Genomic DNA, 9383 nt, shown 5'->3' on the forward strand with positions numbered 1-9383 from the left:
AGCTCAGCAGTAGAGCCCTTGCCTAGTACATATTAGGGTCCTAGTTCAATCCCCAGCATTGTCAAAAACAAACAAAAAAAGTCCTTAGCATAGTACATGACACTCAAAGAAATTGAAACAACAAAATTTTGCTCCAGTTTCTTTCTAAAATCACAAACACGAATCTTTTATAGAAAATAGGATTTATTATCACATTTAAGGTGAACACAGAATGTTCTAGAAACCTTTTATATACATCATCAGTAGATTAAATTTATTCAACACACATAAAAAGCAAAGCCCACCAAGAAATACTTTCCTCCTGAGCACAGGGCGCTTACAGGCTCCATTTTTGACAGTGATTCACACTGACTAGGCACAGCTAGCAACAGGTTTGTTCCCAGGTTCACCCGCTTCCACCCACAGATCCTCCTCAAAAATGAGAGCAGCAAACCAATGGGATTCACAGTGATGGAAGGAAAGGCATCTTGGGAGCTTCTATAAAAGCCCCGAGTTGTGTCTCAAAGGCCAGGCTCTGAGGTTCTGAGTCCTGTGCCACCAACTCAGTCACATCACAGCATGGTATAGTGTCACAGCTTCATTTCCAGGCAATTTTATAAAATTATTACAATTAGGAAGACAATATTGAACAGGTATCAAAGCCCTTTTACAGCAAACGGCTGTCCCCGAGGTGAAGGATAAGGTAGAAACCTTTACTGCATGCTGACCTGTCTCCACCACCTACATTGCAGATGAACTTGGGCAAGGTGATCATCAGCAATGCCTGATGGGGTGTGTGGCATGAAGTCATCTTAGATGCCAAGAAACAGGGTGGTGAGGAAGGGGACCGTCAGGGAAGCGGTCTGGGGTCCTGCAGAGGGGCATGTCCCAGGCAGCCTTCCTCAAGCACACACACAGTGGCGGTGGAGCCAGCACAGGCAGCTCATGGGGGTACCTTCACCAAGGGCCCTGGGCAGCAACCTGGGCAAGTCCTAGCTGCCGTCCTAGCACCCTGGCTGAGTTAGCTCAGCTGGCCACAGTCCGTGATGACAATCTTCTTGGATGTCTTCCCACTCTTAGAGCCAAAAGATTCAATTTTCTTCACAACATCCATGCCTTCTTTGACGTGGCCAAACACAACATGCTTGCCATCCAACCTGTGGGGAGGGGGAACAGGACAAGCAGACACAAGAGCAGCACAAGGTCACTCAACAGCCCAGCCACTCTGTCTTGGGAACATCTGCCAATTCTGATAGGCACCCCCAACCCCAGTAGCTGGCTCACCCAATTCTCCATCCAAGCCCTGCTGAGCTCCCCGCACACACTCCAGAGGTTGCCCAGCTCCCAGTATATTTCTGCCACACACTGTGACCTTGCCCCAGGCCACTTGGCCTGAGCCCTAGTAACCTTTCTACGACAAGTGAGCTGTTCTTTGTTCTGCCCAAGGAGATGACAGGATATTGAACTACGCTGAAGTAAGACGTCTATACAAAGGGAACCTCTTTAACAGTCAGGAACTCTGAAGAGAGAGCCAACATAACAGGTGTGGAGGGACACAGAAGCCCTGAGCAGCTCTTGACTTGAGAAAGTTCCAAGAATGTGAAAGGCACTTAGTCCTGCTCCAGTGAAGCCAAGAGCAGCAACAGCCAAGGGTAGAAGTGCGAGGCCCATTAAAGGCTCCATGGAAGGAGAAAGAGGACCTGCCCAGCCTGGATGTCCCATCTTTCTTGATGGATAGGGAGAGACTAGCTGGTGTCCATCTCACCTAGGAGATCCTGGAAGTGGGCCTGATTAAGTCTTACAGTCAGCGATTGTCCCTTCAATCTCAGTGGCCCCAGAGCTAGGACACTAGGGACTCCGAGTGAAGAAACTTATCTCTTAGTGGAAAATTTTCCAGGGAAAAGACATCCCTGGAGCCCACAGGCATGTGGGAAAGGGAGCCGAAGAAGTTCTCTGCAGGTCTTAGCTAATGCGATGCTCAATGAAAACCTACTGTGAAATCTGCGCATCCACCACGGTGTTTTCCAAGGTACAGCCCATGGAGAGAGGTGGTAGCCTGGGAAATGCTGGACTAAGCCAGCAGAATCCACTTGCACTCAGGCCACCGTGAGGCCTGACAGCTGCAGCATTTTCCAAGAGTGTGTGGCAGAGGAACCCTTTTGTGTGCGTGTGCAGAACACACAGCAGCCAACAGCAATGACAGGAAGTCTAATAATGACAGAGCTGCAGGATAACCCAAATTCTCCCTCAATTTTTTCACTAACTCTCTTTCTCATACAGACACATAGGAGGGGGCCGGTGTCCCAGAGGAGACATGCACAAAGCTGAAAGGGCACCCCTCACTCTCAGAGGGCCTGGAATGGAAAACTCACCAGTCTGTCTTTATGGTACAAATGAAGAACTGGGAGCCATTGGTGTTGGGGCCCGCATTTGCCATGGACAGAACACCTGCAAAAACAAGCAGAGGTGAGCCACACCCCAGGGGGCATCTCACCTAGGAAGGCACTCTGAAGAGCAGATGGCTCAAAACCACATCAAGGATATTTGAGTCTGCTGATCAGAGAACCAGAAGAGAAGCAGGCTGACAACCAGCTTACCATGGCAGATCCCCAGGGGCATGTCTGCCCTTGCTGCCTTCCAGGAAAGGGCCTTAGGGAAGCTGTCAATGGAGGCGCTCAGCAGGATCCCCAGCCCTGACCTCTAGCCTTTTCCATACTCCACCGGGGGTCTCACAGGTAATAACATGCAGGGTTTCTGCTTACAGGCCCTCCCCCACCCAAGTTCCCAAAGGGAAGTCTGTCCTCCAAAGTGGGAGCCTGGAATGAGAAGCTCTAGGAGACCTATGGAGCCAGAAGTGCTGAGCCGAGGGGTGCTGAAGGAAGGAGGGGCACCCTGAGGTCAGATGCAGCCTCCAGGAGCCTGCTGTGAGTTTATGGAGGAGGACAGCAGCACCCACTCACCTGGCCCCACATGCTTCAGTGTGAAGTTCTCATCAGGAAAGCGGCTCCCATAGATGGACTTGCCCCCAGTGCCGTTGTGGTTGGTGAAGTCGCCTGCCTGCACAAAAACACCTTCTGAGTGGTTCCACACCAAGATGGCGGGAGTTGCTTCTGTAGCACTGGGAGTAGCCCCCAACCCACTCAAGGCCCACCCAGCCCAATAAGCATCCAATAAAATAAGGGCTAATAAAATAATGAGGAAAATGAGCAACAATGAGGCATAGCTAAGTATTTTCTGTCGTAACAACAACCCTGCTTTCTGAACAATATACTTTTTTGTCTGAGCAGATTTTTAAGTTAAATCCTCAAATAACTCATTCTGAGTTGCTTCTAAGTGACCCACAATTTTCAACATACAACTCTAAGAGGTAACAAGGAAGTAGCCAGGGGCCATGTTCTGGCCTAGGGGAACAGCAGCTGGCTCAGGTCAGTTCCCCAGACTAAGTCACACTTCCTGTCCTGGCATCACGTCCCCCTCACTAAGTCCAGTGGTTCTGAGTTTGGTACACCCCGAACAGGGTCCCCCGGGGCTGACATCCTTCCTCAGAGACTGCCTAAGATCCAGGACTTCCTCGGAGTGCTGTGACCAGAAGAACCTCGTAGCCACCCCTGTGCCAGTCTCTGGCCATGGTCACACTGCAGTTTTCCTGAGATGGGATACTCAGGTGAGAGAGGCAACCTACCTAGTCCAGCTAAAGCATCCAGTTGCCAGTCATCTGGTCTGGATCTCTGAGAGCCACTACCTCATGCCACAGAAAGCTCTCCAAATTTGGAAGCCCTATCTTGGCCTTAGTCACCTTAGCTCCTGCTTCACCCTTTACCCAAAGGAAGAACTGTAAGCTCTGCAGGCAAAGGGCTGCACCCAGCTGGGCCCACAGCCACAGCCCTGCCTGCTCCTCCCCATTCAACACACATCTAGGCATCACAGAATGTCAGGAGTCTCGGCCTCAATCCACTGCCACTCAACACGGTATGTCAGTCACTGGGTCAGGGTGGAGGGAATGGGGACAGAATTCTGGGCAGAATTTCAGAAAGATCACACCATCCATGCTCCTGCCTCTAGCTTCCCCTGGCTCTAGACATTAACCCCTGACTTTGAAAGTCTGCCTAAATACAGGGCAATCCCAACAACACTGCCTAGGTCCTGACCCCTGGGGAAGTCCTTGCTGTCAACACTGATCCCCAAGCCTCTGACACAGCAATACTAATTCTTTTGAAAAACAGATAGGACATATTACTAAAAAGCACACTCACCTAACAGGGAAAAATGCCCTTCACAGAAACTGAAGCTCCATGTCTGAGCAGCACATTCCTCTCTGGGCCCTGTCTTCCTCCTCCTACCTCTTTCTCTTTGTCTCCTTTGCCCCGGGCTCGAGGGAGTATATAAAAGGTCAAGGTCAGGGACTCTGAGTCTGCTGGTCCTTCAAAGCCTTAAGGTCCATTCCCTGTGCACATCTATACCCCAACCCCATTTGTCTCTTGAGGCCATTAACCTCCCCATGCAGCTAGGTAGGGTTGTCCTGCCACTGGCGCCGTTGCTTAACTTCTGGGGCAGACAAGGGTCACAGCGACCTGGACAAGCCTCTCGGTGTGAAAGAGCAGCCCTCTGTCCCTGACTTTCTATGCACCAGGCACCCACTCTATAATGTTCATAGCAATCCTGGGAGGCAGCTCCTGCTGTCACCCACACACACAGAGGAGGCACAGAGGTCTGTGTTACCTGGCACATGAAGGAAGGGATCACCCTATGGAAGGTCGAGCCTTTGTAGCCGAAGCCCTTCTCACCAGTGCACAGGGCTCTGAAGTTCTCTGAGGGGTAGAGGGAGAGGCAGATCAATGGGACCAGTCCCCAGCACCAGGGACCAGCACCCTTGGGTCCCCCAGGAGGTGAGCTGGGGGTGGAAAGACCTTGGCCCACCTCCTGGTTCTGCTCTGGCTGACTCACCTATGACTGGGAGAAGTTGCTTCCCTCCCTAATTCCAGTGCCGAAACTTTGTGGCAGGAGTTCCAGGAGATATAGGCCCACTGGGCAGGAGTGGGGAGTTGTCTGAGAATTTACATATGTGCCTTCCACTGGTTCTGAGGCTCCCAGCTACTACTAGACAGGTGGGCAGAGCCAACATGAGGCTCAGAGGAATAGAAGGTCACCCCATGGCACCCAGCAGCTGAGCCTCAAGTGGAACTCTCACCTAGTCACAGTTTTTGAGCCCAAACCCCTCCCACCAGCCCACAGGCCTTACTCTGCCCACTCCCTTCCATCTGGACCACTCAGAAGGCCGCAGTTACCCTTACCTGCTGTTTTTGGTACGACATCTGCTTTCAGCTGTGGGGAGAGAAGAGGGAAAAAGAAGATGGTTAGTCCAGAGGCAGGCACCGGAAGGAGCGTCCTCACCACCCTAAGCCCACAGTGGCCAAGGAAGTGTGAGAAGGAACCACATGGCCATTCCACTCCTGTTACTCCAGCCTTCCCTCCCTCCGGGAGGCAGCCTAAGCAGCTATCATTTCTGGCAGACGCTTCCTGAACCCAAGGCTGGGAGGAGGCGGCCTCAGTTTCCTAATCTATCAGAAGGGAGGACAATATCACCCTGGCCCACTTCCCCCTTCCAGGGCAAAAATGACAGAGGGGCTGGGCCCAAAGCATCAGAGACTCAGGGCCTAGACTAGGGAGGAAACCAGACCAAGCTCCTGGACACACAGATGGGAAACTGAGGCCGAGAAAGGCAGGAAGGAATGGGTAAGGAAGGGGAGGTTGGAGCTCCACCCAAGGAGGCATCTTGCCTCTCGGCTTCTTACAAGGGTCATTCTTACAGCAAATGAGAGCATGGAAGGTACTCCCCATTTTCCAAAAGAGGAAGCTGAGGATCAAATACCAACAGTTCCAGGAAACAAGATAATCAATACTAATTGGCCCCTTGATTCAAAGTATGGATACACTAGGGCTTCCTCTCCATTACTTTGTAGACTAAGTGTTTCTTATTTTGCATCTTAAAGCGAGAGAGGCAGGTGCTGAGTGTCCACCCCCAGAAGGGGGCTGACACTGGGGCTCCCGGTACATTGCCCCATTCTTGTCCCATTCTCAGGAGGGCCACCCCGGGTTCGTGTTCTTCTGGTGGTCGGGCCGTGGCCTGCCTGGTACTCAATTACCCAGAGGAGCAGGGCCACAGCCTAAAGCCACTTCTCACTTCCATTACCCAGCACTCCGCGTCTCGCGCATGGGCTGGACGTGGTGCGGACCCTGGGAGCACTCGCTGTTATGCAAGGGCCTCCACGTCAGCCCAGCGGCCCGCAGCGGGTTCCCGACACGACCCCAACCTGGGGGTCTGCGCTCAGACTCGGGCCTCGGCACCCCTCCCCCAGCACGGGCCAGCGGCGGGGCGCTCGGCCTTCACCCTCTACCGTATGACCTTGAGCTTTCGCCTCCACACCTGCCCTTCCTCCCGCCTCCACCATTCCAAGGGAGGCTGGATGAGTCCAAGTTGACGACCCTTCTCAGGGACGGGGAAACTGAGGCCCAGAGCCCGAGGTGGGAGGCTCAAGGTCATGCAGCGCGCCAGGCACAGCGGAGGGCCGGGTACAGGGCTGCCCCGGGACGGTCCCCCACGCCCAGGCCAGCCCTGTCCAGGCCAGTGGTCTTACCTCCAGCACCACGCGGCCGAGTGGCTGCCCGTCGGCGCCGACATCCAGGTACACAAGCGGGTTCCCAGAGGAGGAAGAGGATGGGTTGCGGCCGCCGCCGCCGCCGCCGCTGCAGGTGCGGGCCGCCGAGAGGCGCAGCGGCACGGAGCGAGAGACAGGGAGCAGGCCGAGTAGGCGGGAGCCGGAGCGCAGCGCCAGCATCGCGGGCGCGATCGGGGCGGGAGGTGGTGGGAGAAAAGACCGCGGCAACGAAGGGCACGCACCCAGGAAGTGGTCCCTGATGGCCGCGCGCCGCCACCTTTATTGGCCGGGACGACCTCGAGGCCCCGCCTCCGCCACGCCCCCTCCGGGCCTGTCTGCGGGCGACCCCTACTGGCCGTATCGGACGGAGCAGCCAAGTTTTTTGAATGGGCCCCCAACAGGAGCCAGAGACCTAGAGGGACAAACACAACCGTGCAAGATAAGGCCAGCTTCATTTTTGTGAGGACCTCAACAGACTTTTTTAAAAGGAAGAAATGCTGAAACATGATTAACTGCAAAATATGACCATCCATGCTTTTATTCGAATATAATGGAAGTCTACTTTTGTGTTTTCTCTACATCGATGACTCAGGCCAAACCACCCCCTGCCATCCCTCTCCCCAGAGGCACTGTAGACAGAAATCCAGAAAGATGAAGGCACTGAGAGTTAAAGAAAGGTGGAGATCAGAGAACGAATTAGAGAGGGAGAGGGCAGGTAGGAGGAAGCAGATAAGCAAAGACACCTCCCAAGTTACTTCACTAATGACCATGGGCCTCCTTGGCCTAATCTTGTCCTCTCTCAAGTTGCTTCTAGAGATCAGACACTCTTCCAGAAATACTAGAAATGCATTGTGGCCCTGCAGCGCTCCTGCCAGGTCCGAAGCCCTTTGGGGCTGACTCTTCCTCCCCAAACCCAAAGACTGACAGCTCTGTTCCACACCATTCAGGCCAGCCAGGTGGCATCCCTCCCACCAACACTCGCCCTAGAATAATAGAGCTCCTGCCCAAATGCACAGCACTTGCAGGTAGGTTCACTGCTATCTCTCAAGCATGCTCTTGGGGCCTTAGTTTATCCCCACCCTGTTGCTGCATGAGCAGCCCTGCCCCAGGAGAGCTTCTTCATTCACGCAACCACTTCCACTCTGTCTTTCTCCAGCCCTGAGCTCATCTGCTTGTCACGTCTGCCTGAGAGGCAACCCCATTTGCAGATGGGGAATGCAGGTCCCAAGAGTTGGGGGAAATGAATGGCCCAAGGCAGTTTTGGAGCTGCACCCTGTCTATCTGACATCAGGATTGGGGTTATTGCATGTCAGTCCTCCTTACCATCAACTTGGAGCTGGGAATTGGGACAGAGTGGGGTGGGCAAGAGAGAAGTATGGGACAGACAGCAAGAAATTTTTTTTTTTTTAACACAGAAATATTGAAGCTAAAGAGGTAGCCAGAGGCTGTGGATCTCAAGGATCAGGGAGAAATGTCCACCTGGGGATCAGCTCCGACATGACTATGTCTGAGAGACAGAGACACAAAGATAGAATGAGGTGGTTCCAGAGGGGAATAAGCCATTGCCAGCCCAAACCAGGAGAGGTCACGGCACTTTGAGCATGAGCTCAAAGGGTTGTAGAAGCCCAATCACAGAGCCTGAAGGTCAGGCTGAGGTCACACATTGTGGGATAGAACTAGAGAGTCATAGAAGGTGCTATACCCCCAACCCCAGATTCCTTCCTTCATGTTAATCCTCCTTCCCGCGTTGGAAAACCAAACATCATCATTGCCTCCTATCTAAGCCAGAGAAAAGCTCCACCTTCCCCATAGGCTTGGTTGTGATGTCATCCCTACCTGTGCTGTCCTCAGTGGCATCAGGAAGAGAGACAGTCCCCAGGCTGAGCCATGGCTGAATGCATAACACATGCCCAGGCCTTGAGGACACTGAGCCCAGGTGAGATCACACAGGTGTTGACACTTACCTGGCTCCCCAGCTATTTACAGACTCTGCGTCATCTTCAGAAACAGCAGGGTTTTTCCCACTCAATCCAAGTGACTTCTTGTCCAGGGTGCTGATGTTTGTTGTCACCTAGTGATCCTATAACAGTGCCTGTAGACTTCACAGAATGGAAGGTTGGGCTGTGCCGGGCTCAGGTTCATGTTGGGCACCTGCAAACTCAGGTGCCTGTGGGCGCTGGGCAGATGATTTAACTGTGATACAGGTGGGGAAGACACAGGTAACAAGGGGAGGGGGCACTGCATTCAAATGACTAAGGCAGTTAAAGGGTTGCTGCGGCCAGGTCAGCCAGTTATAGGTGAGACTGTGGCCCAGAGTAGCCAGCCAGGTCTTCTCATTCTCCAGTAAAAACTGAAGACTTCAGGTGTCATGAAAATCTAATTTTTAAATGTTGGGAACTAATTTTAAAATAAAATTAACCACGAATGAGCCACACACAATGTATCTACAACCTAGATAAGGCCTCTGGGACAGGAGTTCATAGTTCTTGTTTCTATTGTTCAGATGAGAGAGAGAACTGAAGCTCAGAGAGGCACAGCGACCAGAGCAGTAAGTCCCAGCACTGTGGCCACACACCTGTCTTCCCTCTTGCCAGGATTCTTTTTAGAGTTTCACATCCTGTGTGCGGGGCCCTGAACTTCACCCTGGAGACAGGCAGTTACTGCGCTGTGACTGTGGCTGCAGGTGGCAGTTTGCACAGCAGGGGTGAATGCTGTGGTCGTTGTGGGGTGAAGTTAGGGTTGTGCTAG

At 53.0% G+C, this 9383-nt stretch overlaps 1 protein-coding gene across 1 annotated transcript; it reads right to left on the minus strand.

Moving 5' to 3' along the window:
* Positions 1-165: 165 nt before the first annotated feature.
* PPIF (peptidylprolyl isomerase F) lies at positions 166-6933 on the minus strand. Its single transcript, XM_079136920.1, has 6 exons — positions 6615-6933; positions 5271-5301; positions 4699-4787; positions 2940-3036; positions 2352-2427; positions 166-1136 (listed from the first exon to the last, which is right to left on the minus strand). Exons 1-6 carry the CDS (start codon positions 6813-6815, stop codon positions 1001-1003), a joined length of 630 nt encoding a protein of 209 aa, XP_078993046.1. The 5' UTR covers positions 6816-6933; the 3' UTR covers positions 166-1000.
* Between the last annotated feature and the right edge of the window lie 2450 nt (positions 6934-9383).

Source organism: Sciurus vulgaris (genome assembly GCF_902686455.1).
Source record: "Sciurus vulgaris genome assembly, chromosome: 4".
Lineage (NCBI taxonomy): Eukaryota > Metazoa > Chordata > Mammalia > Rodentia > Sciuridae > Sciurus > Sciurus vulgaris.